Source organism: Haliotis cracherodii, unplaced genomic scaffold (genome assembly GCF_022045235.1).
Source record: "Haliotis cracherodii isolate W230 unplaced genomic scaffold, xgHalCrac1.p SCAF_3, whole genome shotgun sequence".
Classification (NCBI taxonomy): Eukaryota; Metazoa; Mollusca; class Gastropoda; order Lepetellida; family Haliotidae; genus Haliotis; species Haliotis cracherodii.
Genome location: NW_027266286.1, coordinates 27,036,066 through 27,052,990, shown reverse-complemented (window position 1 = coordinate 27,052,990; position 16,925 = coordinate 27,036,066). Strand labels below are relative to the sequence as shown.

General features: G+C 40.7%; 1 protein-coding gene across 1 annotated transcript in view; it reads right to left on the bottom strand.

The window, feature by feature from the left end:
* Positions 1 to 9,934: 9,934 nt before the first annotated feature.
* Positions 9,935 to 16,925, bottom strand: part of LOC139476113 (zinc finger C3H1 domain-containing protein-like) — a 100,742-nt gene continuing 93,751 nt past the window's right edge. The window contains exons 30-34 of the mRNA XM_071259370.1: positions 15,805 to 16,074; positions 14,652 to 14,753; positions 14,167 to 14,206; positions 13,501 to 13,563; positions 9,935 to 12,826 (exon numbers count right to left, since the gene is read on the bottom strand). Of these exons, the coding sequence (XP_071115471.1) occupies positions 12,707 to 12,826; positions 13,501 to 13,563; positions 14,167 to 14,206; positions 14,652 to 14,753; positions 15,805 to 16,074 (595 nt within the window). The 3' untranslated portion in view covers positions 9,935 to 12,706. The remainder of the gene's footprint in view (positions 12,827 to 13,500; positions 13,564 to 14,166; positions 14,207 to 14,651; positions 14,754 to 15,804; positions 16,075 to 16,925) is intronic.

Here is a 16,925-nt window from a genome sequence, read left to right as displayed (position 1 = left end):
TCCACAGGTTCTAAATCTCCCATCTTATTAAGGGTCTGTTCAATCTAAATGTAGTTGCTTGTTTCTATAAAAATGAGATTTTTTCAGAGACTAAGAGTTTGTGTAACTGGGCGCCTGTCTACCGAAACATCATCACTGAAACGGCCACTCGGATCCACTCGGGTCCAGTCGGCTTATGGCGCTACCTTCATTATACCTAATATATTTTAGTCTAATTCATCTTCCCGATGCAAGAGAGTTAACTGACTATAAAAGTCCAGTTTCCACCCTTGCCGAAGTAGGATGGTATTATGGAGTTACATTTTGGCTGGACTAACGAGTCTATGCATAGTCCAATCAAATTCTCGCAACGAAATCGAAATCCGGTTCGTAAACTGCCGTTCAGATTTCTGTCGAGTGAAGGATTTGCAAAGCAAGTGCACCGCCAACTCGTTGCCAACAGATATTTTGCAAACCTTTTCATGTTTTTAATCAAGGTGCTCACGTGATTTGATGCACTTCGCGATGTTGGACCCGTTTTATCACATATAGATCTTGATTATCGATCAGATCATCTTGACTGGGTGCCGCCATTTTGTTTGAAACAAGTGCAAGTGATGGAATCGGATTGGTCCATAGGAGAGGCTCAGGTGGGACATAACTCACAATAACCACTAGTGGCGCTACGATCGAGCCCAGGGATTCCAGCCTAGTTCGGCAATGGTGGAAAGTGGACTTTTAAAGTCAGTTAACTCTCTTGCCTCGGGAAGATGGTCAAATTGGGCCCCTGTCTACCGGAAGATCATCACTGAAAACGGTCACTCGGATCCACACGGGTCCACTCGACGTATCGCGCAACCTACATCACGCCTCTGAGAGTAATGATATTGCATCAGAGATGTATCTGGGTGTGTCTATTTTTGCAGGAGGGGTCCGGGCTGGCACACTTGATTTGAAAGAATGTTTCATTTTAGTAATGACATATCATTACACATGCTCGGCAGCCTCAAGTCTATTATATCTGGGATGTAAATGTTAGACAGAATAGAAATGTCAGTTACATGTAACATGCAATCCACAGTTTTAAAAGGGTTACCGATTCAAGCAGCCATACGTGTTTGGGTCCTCCAGGACTCCAGCCATGTAGATAATTTGTGTTCATTCACAATTTTATATGCGTATAGGACGCAATGTGCTGCGTCCGTTAAAAGCCAATTGCATGAATTCATAGTAATCCTAGTCCTGCACCATGACTGGAATATATTTATTTTATGAGAGAAAAAAATCAATCTAGAAACGAAAACAAAAGCAAGTCTAGCCAGCTCTAGCTAGCTCTATTCCACAGTCATGTCACTCTTTGAAATTGTTTAGTCTCTGAAATCAGCATTGGGAAAATTATGTTTTTTTTATTTTTAGAGTCAAGAAGAGTATTGTGTAATTAAGATTTCATAGACTAATGTTAGTCTAAAGTAATCCATGTAACGCCAGACATGGTAGTGTTCTACCATGAAGGTCGTTTTAGAAGACAGTTTATTCTGATCTTAACTGAAACAAAGTATACAACGTGATTAAAAAACAAAACAAGCGAAAGAATTACAGTGATATGTTTCCAACTGCTCCCAGTTTGTGTTCGTCACGTGATCGCGTACGAAACTCGGTCCAATGTTGATGAGCATATAGAGTTGTGCTTGTTGGCTAGGTGAGGATTCCAGGAATAGGTCCCAAGTGCCACCGTAATGCTGGTCGTAAGAGCAGACTGACATTGGGATCGGGGGTCACGCTCGGGGATTGGCTGATTGCGTGTCATCGTACTCCGATTGCATAAATCGTTGTTCATGCTTTCCGTCACTGGTTTGTCTGATCCTGACTTAACTACTTACAGGTCGCTAAGATGTACGTAGAATACTGTTGACTGCATGTTTACATACATTCACTCACTCACTCATTCACTTGTGAGAGACTCGTGAAGATCTGGGTTTGAATTGGGTCTTAAGAGGCGACTATGCTTGCCGTCAGAGGTGACTAACAGGATCGGATGGTCGGGCACGCTGACTTGGTTGATGCATGTCATCGTATTCCAATGGCGTAGATCGATGCACATGATGTCTATCACTGGATTGTGTGGTCCAGACTCGATTATTTACAGATCGCCGTCATATAGCTCAAATATTTCTGAGTGCGGCGTTAAACACCAACTAACTAACCAAGCCAAATGTTAGAGAGTGAAGACGCCATTGATAAGGATCCTCCGAGGGGATGGGGACTTGTATAGCGAAGGGCTGAGATAAGGTTCACACTGGTTCATTAATGTTTCCACCTCGTCCAGTTTCAGACATGAGACTGTTTCTCACACGGGCTCAAACCTTGTTACATCTGCTGAACGTCAGATCCCGGCTTTGATCAGATCAACATGCACGTCTAGCTGCTCCGTCAACTGCAATACCTCTTAAACAACCACCCAGCTAGCCTACCTGTCGTCTGCGCAGCTTGGTGCAGTGACTCCAAAAACAAGTTCCGGTAGCGCCCGGTGCGCGATCACTGACCCTCGAAGAACGATCACCACGTTTCCGCGGACCAGTGAAACCTGAAGTAGCCATATCCTTGTGCTTGAATATCATATCGGTGATGGCAACGTCTTCATCCACGAACACGGCAACCAGAGATGTTGGAATAGCAATCACGGAACATCTTCCAAAGGTCATGGAGTTTCTCGGGCAGATAATTCATTGGAAGGGTGACCCCAGTCTGTAAATGCAGGGTACTGTGACAGATTATGTTATCCATGCAAGATTTCCGGGAAGACTTAATTAGCCTGACATGTGTGATTTATGTACCCGATTCGACTAATTCAGAACCTCAACACCGCCCTGTTGATGTGCTTGTTAAAAGCTAAATGTTTAAGCAAGGGTGTGGACAAGGGGTATCGCCTGCCACGCCTTATCGTGTCATTATTACTATCATGGCTCATTTTCGATTTTTAAAAAAAATCCTTAAATAATAAATTGCGTAAATGAGTAATATATTTAAAGTGATAAACATCCAACACCCGCCTCTTGACCTTTCCGCACACATCAGCCGACACGCAGATATAACTGAAATACAGTTTAAACTTGCATTAAACTCAACTCGCCGACTCCTGACAGAGATTTCTCTCCTAACTTCATGTTACATTAAGGTCTCTTTGCGGATCTGACTTTGTGAAAACATACTTTGTATTTATAATGTGGAATAATGTTTTATTTTTTATTTTTTTATATTTATTTACGTAATGTTTGTTTATTTATTTATTTATTTATTTATTTTATTTTATTTATATTTTTTATATTTTCATAAAATAAATTATATATATATTATTTTTTTTTTTTTTTTGGGGGGGGGGGATATTTTTTAATTTAACGCTTCAGTCAACATTATTCCAGCTAATTGAGGTATGTACATTTTCTAGTCTGGATCAGACAATCCAGTGATTGATATTATGAGCAAAAAAGACCACACCGGTGGGTACAAATACATGCAATCAACCGAACCTGAACAGCCGATCCGTTAAGTCGCCCCTTACGGCCAACAGTTGGGAACCTGTTCTTATCCTCACAGGTACCAGCAGTGGATGACCATGTGGTGGCTTCCACTGGAGATCGACAATGGCGACAACAGAAGGGGCCGGCACCAGGTAGTGGGAGGGGGAGAACGCTCACACCTGTACCCCCCGCCCTCTTGATCCCCCGAGAGCTGAAAGCCGTCTGCGTGTATTTAGTAACATTTCGACATAACGAAGCAAAGCCGTTAACACAACAGTCCATCCCAAGCCATGGCAGCCATTCACAAGACACGCATTACCCCGTATAACACACGGGGTCTGGCTGAAAATGTGAAACAATATTCACGTACATACGAAAAGCTGACAATACAATAAAGGGGGGCAACGCATGTGATATTTATATATTTGGATGCAAGCAGTACTTGTCCATTAAAAGTCTAGCAGGGACTTAACACGCTTCCAACAAAGCGAACTGATACACCCTCCAAGTGTATGGGCCGGAGACACGGAATGCTGCAGGTAGTGTGATACAATATAAGCTGCATCTCTTTAATTGATCGCTAAATATGTTGTTCTGTCTCCAACACGGGGGATGCTTCCTGTATTGTTGCATGCACGGCCCCGGGGTCGGAGGTACTGGGGAGGGTGGGTGCTGTTTGCGGAGAGGGCGACACCGCCATATAGGTAAGAGAACAGTAGGGATTTTACCATTTGTATGGCAGGATCACACTCGGTAGAGGAGTTTACCTAGTAAGAAGAAAAGACAAAGTACGAAGACCTCCAAACAATAGATTTGGTAAACTTATATTTAATAGGCCACGCTAATTGTATTCCTTCTTGTGCGAATCCGTGTCAATAAGACAGGAGCGGTTCCGAATCATTAAAGAAACACAATAATTGTCTTTTTATTTTATTACTGTTTCAACATTTAGAGTTGGATCGTTCGGAGGACAACACTTAATAGTCGTGACAAAAATCCGGAGGATTTGCGTTACATAAATTTAAATATGGCGATGGACATATTTAAGAAATAGACGACTCGTGGTCGTTGTTTCGAGTGGTTTATTCTCCCTGTAGTGTTTTATTGTACGATAAACAACGACCACGAGTCGTTTATTTCTTATAGGAGATATCAACATTATGTACAGCCTATTTAAGGATGTTGATCTTTAGGATTTATAGCGTAGCTATCCTATATTTGGTAATAACCAACAGAAGGTACATGTGTCTGTTATTAGACAGGTTATTACAGCCTTGTGTAGTAAATACATCGTCATAGGTATTGCAAGACAACACGGCCGTAGTATATTGGACACCGTTTACTGGTTCGTCCTTCTGTTTACCCACAGAGGAAATACGTGCGCTGCTGTCTTCAGTCGAATAATGTTAACGGGTGAAGGTGTTCCCACTAATAGGCGGTCCCAGCCTTGATTCAAGTCGCAATTTCACATTTCATGGTGTAAATCAACCCATGAGTAAACTAAATTCCTAATAAAGTTTCTTAGTTTAAGGGCACTAATTACAACTTCTCGACTGATACTGAAAAAGGGCAGCAGACCCTTGAGGGAAGGGTCTGCCACTTCTACCGACCCGTGAAGATCCGGGCTAGAATAGGTCTTCAGCAACCCGTAAAAGGGTTGATGCATGTCATCGTATCTCAATTGCGTGGATCGATGCTCATGATGTCAATCACTGGATTGTCTGGTCCAGACTCGATTGTTTACAGACCGCCGTCATATAGCTGGAATATTGCTGAGTGCGGCGTTAAACAACAAACAAACAAACAAAGACTTCAGTGGAATCAAAACCGGGTCTTCGGCGGGACGCTTTAACCACCAGGCTACACAAGGGTCACTGCATTTAGGGTATACTCACTAACACACCTTGGAGACGCTGACGGTTTCAAATAAACCTCCCACGCTTTGAAGCCTTGATTACCGCCTCCGCCGTAAATACGGGAGCAATATTAATGTCAAAAGTATATTTTGTTTACAACCAGTTCATGTCAGAGAAGTGTTGTTTATATTCACCTCGTGCCTCCGACAATTTAGTTTTTGTCAAAGGATGGTGTAATAACAGTGTCACCAGTTCTTCTTGGATACAAACTCGGTGCGTCAGAAACAGTTTTTTTTCAGCAAGAGCTCCTCACAAATACTGCATTTTTATAGTTCTAGGTAAAGATATCCCATTGCCATAATTTACCCTACAAGTGCATCTGCTGTCAAGTGTTTCTACTACATCTGATCTGTTTTCCTTCATTTCGGTACGACATAAACTAAAAAACCTTTGATCGTTATTCATGAAACACAAATATAATCACTCGTGTGACAAAAAAATAGGCTAATGTTAAGCTTACCCGTTATAAACGCACTCTGTGAAATGTTTAAGACGTTCATACTTATTCCAATCACGGATGATGGTGGAGGAGATATTGATGATTTTATCACTCCAGTCTTTGTGAAATTAGGGTAGATAAGAACCTCATAACTGAACAAAGCCAATCCCGTTCATGAAGAGGTTTCAAAAGTGCTCATCCCCGATATAGTTATTTTCAAAGATGGTGTTATGTGTAGAATGGGCGATGGCGATGATATAAGTGTTTTATTATCCGCTTTGATATTCGAGACGTTGGTAAGTGGTTTTGCTCTGTTATGACCTGAATTAATTACTAGATATTCACGGTGTTAGCGAAGTGAGGGAAGTTCCATTCGGTTTCAGTCGCCGTGGTGTCTACCAACTGGCACCATGTGTTGGTTGCGGTTGCGGGCGTTGCTGATTAATGACATCAGACGACTCTCCGTTACAAAGATGATCCGTTTGGGGTTGAACAATTTCCCAAAACAATTAAACATAACCGACAATGCTGTTGCTACTTTCAAAATATTCCCTCAGGGAAGAGAGCACAATGATCAATCAAGGTGCCAGAATGGCCACACTTGTGTAATTGAGAGAATTCTTCACGAGTTAAGAGGTTGTATAATTGAAGGAATTCTTTGCATATCGTACTTAAATCTACACGTTGACCTCAACATGTGCAGTTTGAGGATTATTTATTCGGACGGGAAATTTATTGTAATAAGGGCAGCTCTTGTATGGGGAGGGAACAACAGTGGCTATGTGTTTTTTGAGTCAAGTCGGAATTGTAACCTAAATCAGATGACGCGTAAGTGTTTTGTGTTTTTCATGTTATTAAGAAGATATAGTGAGTGAGTGATTCTAGTTTAACGTCTTTTTAACCATATTCCAGTCACATCACGGCGTGTCAAATTCATGTGGGAGGAAAGTCCGAAGAGATGCAGGTCTGAGACGCGTATCCCTTTAGTCAGTGAGTGAGTTGGGTTTAACGCCGCTTTTAACATTATTCCAGTTATATCACGGCGTGTCAGCTTAATGTGGGAGGAATGCAGGTCTCACACAATTACCCGGTGAAACCCACGAGCACGGGTATGGTGCTGACAAACCTAGAAACATAATCGGTGCGAACCGGGATTCGAACCCACAATCATAGGTTTCTGGCGTGCAAATCGCGGCGCCTTAGACGACTGGGCCACCCATAACCCCTATCACTTTGGTGAGTGAGAATGAGTATGGTTTTACGCTGTCTTTTAGCAATATTCCAGCAATATCACGGCGGGGGACACCAGACACTTTAGTAAAACCCACGGGGAATGGGTATGGTGCTAAAAGAAGATATACTAACCAGACTGCCAAAAAGTCTTCTCTGTTAATGCCATAATAGAATAAGTATGACTCCACCTCACCCCTACAGGAGGTACAGTCAGGATACATTCACCACTGCAACCATATTTTTGAGTCCCGTCAGGAACTATTGCCAATTTATTTGAATTTAAAGACCTCTAATCTTTTTTGTGATAATTTATAACTTTTCAAACCGTTTAATGAGTGCGTCCGGGTATAAATCATCACGCTCCACACGCAACTGTCCCCGCGTGACTTCCTCAGTAATTGCTTTTCTCGGCTATCTTCTTCCGATCTTATTATCACCTTAGTTCAACCCAATCAGAAAGTAAACTAAATAATATAATTTTGCATTCCAAAACATAGTTACGCCGGCGCCTTGAAAATTGTTGTTTTTCTTAACTATCAAAGAAACATTTCTCAATAAAAAAATACTCAAGAAAACAGTATCAAATTCGTCATCCACACGGGATCAGGAGTCCGAAGTCAAGGCTATAGTCCTGGGATAGTGAAGGTTTTACAGCCTGGCCCCAGGTTCATGAAAAAAACTTAAAAGTCCATATTATGTTGTCTTAACGCTTAAGTGAGTGAGTGAGTTGATTTTAACGCCGCAGTGAACAGTATTCCAGTTATATCACGGCGTTTCAGCTTAATATTGGAGGAAAGCCCGAAGTGATACCGGTGAAACCCATGAGCACGGGTATGGTGTTGACAAACCTAGATACATCGAATCCACTATCATTGGATGACAAAACTTGTGCGGAACAATATTAGCGGTAAGATCACTTTCATGATCCCTGCCCCCCAAAAGCAGTACTTCATCAGCCAGATTCAAGCATGGAATACACACCTGTGGTAAGGTTGAGCGAGCACCGCTTGCTGCACATTTACTCCCTAATAGTTTTTCGTATCCAATATAAATTTTCTTACCAAGGTATGTTTATCCGAATGTTGTTTATCGCGGAATGGAACAATATTTTAGCCATATCAGGATAGGACAGCTTAACATGAGGGCAAAGCTCTAAGTGATGGTCATAGACGTTTGGCACCTTTTTGGTCGAAATGGTTGCAGAAATTCCTTGTCAACTATGAGTTATGGATCCTCTAAATATGCGAGTCTGGAGATGGCAAACCTCTGACTGCAAGAGCAGCAGTTCACATGGTGGTGTAAAAGAACACCTGCTCATTCATGTGGAATATTGTATCTCCTCATTGCACCAGCTTACAGTCCTGTTTTTGTGTTTGTTTAAAGCCCTTATATGACGAGCCTGTGTTAGTCGCCTCCGACAAGTATGGGTTGCTGAAGAAAATCACAGATTACAAGCTTGGGACACAACTGATTCTGGCCCAAATACTACAGCTACAGAAAAGCCAGTGAGTTCTCCTTATGCAATAGTGTAGCATGGCTACAGTCAACACCAAGAATAGGCTTCACACATTGCACCCATGATGTATGTTTGTATGCCACAATAAGCAATATTCCAAATATATGACAGGTCTGTAATTACTCAAATCTGGAATGGACAATCCAGTGATTGACATTACATCGATCTACCCAATTTGGTTACAATAACATGCATCAACCAAGTCAGCGAGACTGACAATCCGATCCCGTCAGTCACAAGTCGTCCCTTACGCAAAGCATGGGTTGCAGAAGACCGATTTCAACCAATCTTGGGTAAGCACCTATTATGTTGGGAATCCATGGTCTATACAGGGCGAGTGAATGTTTTGACCATCACTGTGGTAAAGTATAGAACTTACCATGTCAGTGCTTTGTGGGGAAGGAACATGGACTGAAAACCTGTCACCCACATCACCAGCAGCTTCACATCACTTGATCTTTGATTCAGTAGGAAACAATCTCATCCAATTTACCTTCATAATGTGTGTCAGTATTCATTTAACTTACACTGCTGTTGGCCATTTGAAGAATATCCTGGTGGCCATACATCAATCAGACAAACCAGTGGTTGATAGCATGAACAACAATCTATGCCACCACAGCCCACTTGCACAAAGTGATCTTTGCACTAGGACTATTGTAGTGAGTGAGTTGGGTTTAAAGCCGCTTTTAACAGTATTCCAGTTATATCATGGCGTGTCAGCTTAATGTGGGAGGAAAGCCCGAAGTGATGCAGGTCTCAGACGTTTACCACTTCGGTGAAACCCACGAGCACGGGTATGGTGCTGACAAACCTAGAAACATAATTGGGGCGAACCGGGATTCGAACCCACAATCATAGGTTTCTGGTGTGCCCAAGGGACGCAACTCTGCACAGCGAATCGCGGCGCCTTAGACGACTGGGCCACCCATGCCCCCCTAGGACTATTGTAAGCCTATGTTAAAGTATGGGAGTTACGATCATCTTAGCGCTAAGATCGCTTTGTGCAAGTGGGCCCAGGTCCAAAAAACAGCATCATTCAGGTCATGTATATCAACCACCAAAACCTCATCACCAGGGTCTTCAACAGACATGTGACACTGTACTCTTTTCTACACCATCGAATTTCAACTGGAATGTAAATATTCAAACAAAGATGACAACTGAATGTGTCAAATTTAAAAAGATAATATGAGCTGTTCAATCGAGACCCTCTGTCAGAGCTTAAAATCAAGAAAACATTCCCCGAGGAAACATCTCTCAAAGAGTACAAATTCATTTTTTCTTTAATATTTTATTCAAATACAAGAGAAAGAAACATACAGATAGGTGGTCCATGTAAATTTTGATGTATAGATAGGAATATTGGTGCATAACTTACTTCACTTTATAGAAAGGATGACTTAGTGCAAAACATTGGACCAAACTGCAGTGATGGCTCAATCCGTTGCTGCAACCATCCAGGTAATATGTAGGTAGCAATAAATAATTAACTTATTTGGGATCAAAATTACTAACAATGTACATATTACAAAACATTCAAATCTTCTTAGCATAAACAAAACATTCAGCAAACTAAATATTTTGGAAATTTGTTACAATTTCCATAATATTTAACAAAGAAGTAATTTCAATTTTCAAATTTCCTTTTCCTGGCTGTGATCTTCCTGTAGTTGTATGTATCCCTCCCAGATAAATATGTTTGGTTTTGGTCATCATTAAACATTATATTTCATATACAACTTCCAAATGTATGGCAATAAGTACTAAAAATTACACCTTGTATGCCACATGAATAATAAAGTTTCATGCAGTATGATTAGCAGTTGAGCAGGGATTGAGCCAGACACTACTCACACGTCATCGACACAAGCATACTTGCAGAGCAATGCATTGAAGGCACACCACAAGATGAAACTTACTTACTGGTTTTTTAGACCTGCGCATGAACAAGTTTTAACCTGACAATACCAATCTTTATCAATTACTTTTGGAAAATTTGAAACTTCAAACATCTGAAAAGTCAATAATCTTATCTTTCCATTAATCATGAATTTGTTCATAAAAAAAATAATTGATCTTGGGAAATTCCACACAGTCAAAGCCATTAACTTCAATTTTGAATGTCAAGTTGATTAGTGAATGTACCTTTAAGCAAGTCAAAGCAGTGAAACTTAACTATGAACACAATACCTACAAGGCATTTTTTGACGATCTAAAAAGTAAATATTATTTCAATGCTGAAATTTTTAACATATTTAAATACATTATCTTACAACTCCAAAACCATAAACGTCACAAAATTATCAAAAGAAAGCCAGGCATTGTGTTCATAGTGCAAAAAACACAAAACACTCGAGTCCCGTCTTGCGGAACCTATGGTGTTTGGCAACAGTCGCAGGAATCTTTGGTAAAAGCAGCAACCATCATCATCCCTTAACATTCACTGGGCCTTCCACAGTGGCATTTGTAGAACTCACTAAACAAAAGTTCAGATACTGCATCCAAACTTTCAGCTCAATGACATACTGGAACATCCTCATCCTCTTTGCTTCCTTGACAACAAGCTGTATGTTGTCATAACATTCATCTGACAATTCTGGATTTCTCAATTTTTCAAAGCACCTTTGTATGATTGCCAGTTTCCATGTGCATCTCTGAAGACAGGATTTTCTTTTTCATTCCAATTCAAGTTTTTGAGATCTATAAGATCCAACATCATCACTGGGGGTATAGAGTGAGGACCTGTTTAACTGAAGCTCAATTGACAGAGGTTGTTAATGCATGAACAACGATAGGAAACAACATTAGGACACAACAACAGGATCAGTAACAACATTGGACAGAGATTGTAAAACATCTCATATATGTAGAAACAACACTTTCTCATGTGATCACAAAATACCAACTGTATCAAAACAAAGTCACTATCACAGGAGTGCGACTGAATCATAGTCCCCAAATGAGCCATTTCAAGCAAGCAAGGCAACAACTTGTCTTTCAATCTGAGAAAGAATGATGATTAGAAATGGCCACAACTAATTAATTACTTGTTCATCAGAATCTTCCCATCCATATAGTTTGTGGTTATGAAGAGGTTACTATTCAGAGAATAACTGAACTATCGTGAATCAAGAAATATCTAGCCCAATTGTGTGAATGCTGTAAGTCCAGGCGGTCAGTTAGGAACTTTAGGATTCATTCATCAGGGTAAGAAATTCTATAGTTCCCAGGTTTCAGTAGGTTATTCTTATGAGAAGAGAAAGCTAAAGTCAACCCATAGTTCCGATGATGTAATGTCATTAACGTCAGACATTGTTTACAATGGATGACTTCAGATCTTATTGTTCTCAACAAAGAAGCATAGTAACATCATAACACTTCAACTGACCAGTACGTATTGGTGGAGGGGGATGGATGGCAGACTTTGTATTAAAAAAAGTGCAATGGTCTTGCTTTGGTTCATGTCATTCTGGTTGACACATGTTTTGTATCCGCCACAAAAAACACAATTATCCAAATTCTCACTTTCACACACAAAAAAAATCAGAGAAGAACGAAATCAACTGGTTGTGGCCTATTCAAATGAAAGAGGTTTTGCAGGTCGGTCAGACAGACATCCAACCTGTCCTCCTCCCTCTGTAAGCAGGTATGTATCACATGGTAAGAAAGAGCTGCTTCCCATCAGTCAGCATCGTCTGGACGGTCCAGACCATCAACAAACCACACAAGCCAAGACCATGGAAGAACAAGCTTACATATATAGATCAAATCTGGTCAACTTTAGACACAAACTGATTGTTAAAGTTACTCTTATTCATTTCTGGCAACACTTCAGTTTCATGGAACCAATGAATACCAATTATCTTTTAATGATATAAGAACAATTGTTTCAACTGACTATAGTACTTCTCCCATGTCAAGGCATCAAAATACTCACTGCGATACTGTCTCCATAAGAGAGAAGTACAAATGACGAACTCATGAGTGCTATGGGTTTGACCTTGTTTGAAGGTCATGATACTGGCCCAAGGTCAATACACAGACCTCCAGGTTCAAGGGGTAAAGGTCCCGTAGTTCCAACATGGCCAGCTATTTGTAGCTCTCACTGAGAAGGTGATATTGTTGCCACAAATCCAGCGATGTTCAGCCCAATGCTGGTGCCGTGAGCTAGAATCTGTTGAACCGTAGCCTGACTTCCTTCCGTCACCTCGAACAGCAGGAACTGTGAGAAGACAGGATCAACTCTCTATACAATGTATTCTTTAACTCAAAATAACAAAAAGTAACGAACCATTAGACAATACAATATGGACAACAGAATACATTCAACCCCTGCTCCACACAAATCATGATACTTTTGTCTTTACATTACATGATAGTATGATAACATTGTCAGCAACATCCAATGGACATCATTACATCATTGTAACTAGTATATAATCAAATACAGGTCAAGCAAACCAGTGGTTGACAGCTTTAGCATTAGAAGGCCCAGCCAAATAAATTCATTTATCAAAATGTGATCTGTCAATTTCTGCCATGCTTCAAGCGCTGTGTTTACATAATACATCAATACTGTCATAACTGTCAGAGACAGTGTGTTCAAGATAAACCTTTTCAACTGTGACTGTTAATGCTTCTGATAGCAACCAAAATTTTAAGTCAATTGTAACAACTACCACATCAAAATTAGCAGATTGTTTTCATAAGTAATTGTGCTTGCAATCAAAATGATACTTTACATTCTTCTATAGGGGATGGAAAAGTGTTAGTCACTGACTCCGACAGGATGAGAGCTGTTTCTCTACTTACCGACAATTTGACAGACAAGATATGTTACATGACACAAGACAAGCTATATCTAAAACACCGAAGTAGTGGTAGGGAATACATTACATCTTTCCACATAGTCACTGCCATAGGCAGAGCTCGCACAGCCTTCACGTAGAGCTTCTCCATCTGAAACCAAACAAATGTCAAGTCTGGATACACAAAAAAAAATAAACAGCACTCAAATCATAGACAGTGAGTGAAATTTGAGTGTGTTTAACTTCTAAGTCAGCAATATTCTGGCAAACATATACTTGTAAATAATCAACAGAAAATATCTGCAATTTCATCGAGGCACAATGACCCACAAGTAGCCATGACCAGTGTTTGAAATAATTTAAAAACCAAACAAGACAGTCAGGCAGATAACCCACATAAGTGTTGACTGCGCTTCTTCAAAGTTACCTGCCGGCATTCAGACATAAATAATGAAAAAAGCGAAAAAGAAATGAGACAAATCGCGCCTTGATTCAGTTGAAATAATGCAAACAATTACTTGTGAATCTGCAAGGAGTTATGATAAAACTGAATCTCTTAGTAGTCTTAAAATTATCTGCCAGACAGTCTGGCAGATGGAGGAAAATGTCAATCTGCCTGACAGAAAAGTTACTAGCCACGGCGGAAGGGCAGGCAGTTATTTCGGATACTGGACACTGTGACATATGTTTTGTTTCCTTGCTTGGTTGAATTGACAGTAAAAAGTTTTACATATTAGTGATATTTCAGGCTAACCTCTTTCACAGATCCCTGCCTCTGAGCAAGACCAAGTACCCTGGAACAGCGCAAAACATGACTGAACATTCACAGACAGTGAGATCCTGCATGCATACAGATCACTATCTATGTGACAATAACTGCTGAGTGGATCCACTTGACAAACAACCCTTCACCAAATCCAGGTACCACATACTAACATTACATCTGTCTGGCTGAGTGGAAGCTGTAGAGCGGGACTGAAATGACTAGCATCAATATATCAGGTTTAACAATATCAGTAAAATTACAAAATGAATATTTAGGTGAGATTTCAAAGGTGAAAAATAGAATTTCTATTCATGAGTGTTAAAATTAAGGGGTTGGTTCTTTGAGGAAAGGGAAACAGTATCTTAATCTGGGAACCAATACTTTATAATACACACACAGAGCTATGACAAGAATGTATGGGACTACTGTCAAATACGAAGCACACTGTGTGCAGAATCCCTGCTGCAACTCACATCTTCCACAGATGGACACTGGCCACTCCTTCCCACAGCAGTGTGTTGTAGAGACTGCGGGCACGCTGGTACTCCTTCCCCAGCACTGCCTCCTCCACACTCCTACAACAGTCAGTCACACTCAGTACTTCTCAATATGAAGACAATTCCAGTACACATCCAACTAAAGCCTAGATGATCCACGTAACCTTTCTAGCAGAGTAACATATAGACCCTGGTTAAGGTTAAATCAAAATAATCTCAAGGGCAGGAAATGTATACTCACACAGGTTTGTACATACTATGTACATCCAGCATCCGGAAATAGATTCTACTGTATAATGTCGTCACTATTTTAAACCGACAATTACATTGCACTAACAGCAATAGTTCTCAAGCAACATGCGCTCCAGTCTTGTGCTACAGTCTTGCGACCATCTATTCTCATCAATGTAATGGTATGGTTCATTCATGGAAAACCATGTGATGATCTGGGATAGAATAGATCTTCAGCAACCCATGCTTGCTTTAAAAGGCGACTATGCTTGTCGTACGAGGAAACAAACAGGATCAGTTGGTCAGGCTTGCTGACTTTGTTGATGCATGTAATCATATCCCAATTGTGTAGATCAATGCTCTAAATATCAATCACTGGATTGTCTTATCCTGATTCAATTATTTACAGACCGCCGTCTGAATGTTGCTGAGTGTGGCATTAAAAAACAAACATTCATGAAGAGCGAGTGAGTGAGTATGGTTTTAAGCCGTTTTTAGCAATATTCCAGATATCATGGCGGGGGACACCAGAAATAGGCTTCACACATCGTACCCATGTCGGGAATCGAACCCGGATCTTCGGCGTGACGAGCAAACGCTTTAACCACTAGGCTACCCTACCGCCCCACATTCATGGAGAAACTCAAGTACAATACAGCTGGTCATCCATGTTGTCATCTATCACAGCAAAATGCAAACTTTGTTCACCTAAACACTTGTCAACTAAGAATGTCGTACTGGCTCAAGTTATTCAACTATCACTTTCATATCAAAATAATTCCAAGGCGATATGCATTTCTCATCATTTTGCAATGAAAATGAAAATACATATATACTTGCATAGAGATCACTCTTACAAATTAGATCAAAGACAATGATTTGTGGCCATCAGACTCACCTGATGACGAGGTCAACATTTGAAGGCATCATTTCGACAAACTTCTCCAGAGCAGTCAATCTCTCCTCTTTGGACATCATGGTGAGGTACGTGTGGATCATCTTGTTGACCTGACGGTAGTCCCTCCATGTAGCACCATCATCTGAGAAGGGGACGGGGAACTTGGTGGGAACAGTTGACAAACTCCGTACCATCAAGTCAAATACCTCACGCAGGCGCACATCACTGCTCACTGCACCCTCTAGTTGCCGGTGATGGTATTCCAGGTAACTAAATCCACAAACAAACACCCTCATCAGGAATAATGTTAAAATGGTAAAGCTAGAAAAAAATGTTGCTTTCATGACATATTCTATGACACAAATCCTACTACACGAGTCCTGTCTTCAATGACCTACAATAACAAGCCTGGAAAAGGAGTAGTTCATTTTACAACAGTTTTGAAAAATATTCCACATAAAAAATATCTTGCCTCTGATGCTATTTTCAGATCTATATTTTCTGAGTAAGTGAGTTCCTATTGTTTAACACATGTTCGCGATATTCCAGCCAAACCACAGCAGAAGATAAATAATTGAGGCTGGGCCAGGCAACCAGTGGTTGATAGCAGGAGCAATGATCCATGACATCATCAGATCAGCTAGGTCACATATCATTACCAACCGTTAATTGTCTGAAATCAGCACAGCGATTAAGTCAGACACTCATTTATTAAGGAATCTTAAGTCTCAAGGGGAAGAGAACAGGAAATATACACACAGGGGTCTGTAAGAGAGACTACCTAACTAACACAATGAAATATGTCCCTTCCTAAACACTGCATCATTCTGTAGGAAAAATATTCTGTGTGATATTGTCAGTATCAGGTTATGGTACATGCCCCAAGGTGCTCGACCTCGAGGTAAGCACAATGTCTGACAGAACAACCCACAACCACCACCATGTCTGTAAGACACAGACACAAGCCATCAGTGGTGACAAGGCTCTTGTGATTCGTTGCACGTTTCCTGCCACCCTCTCTTGCTCTCCTTCCGTTGTTGCGCTAATCCTTTTCTGTTTGCGCTAGATAAGATTTGGGGATTACTTAAATTGATCCAAGTGTTTATTTACTAGGTTTTTTA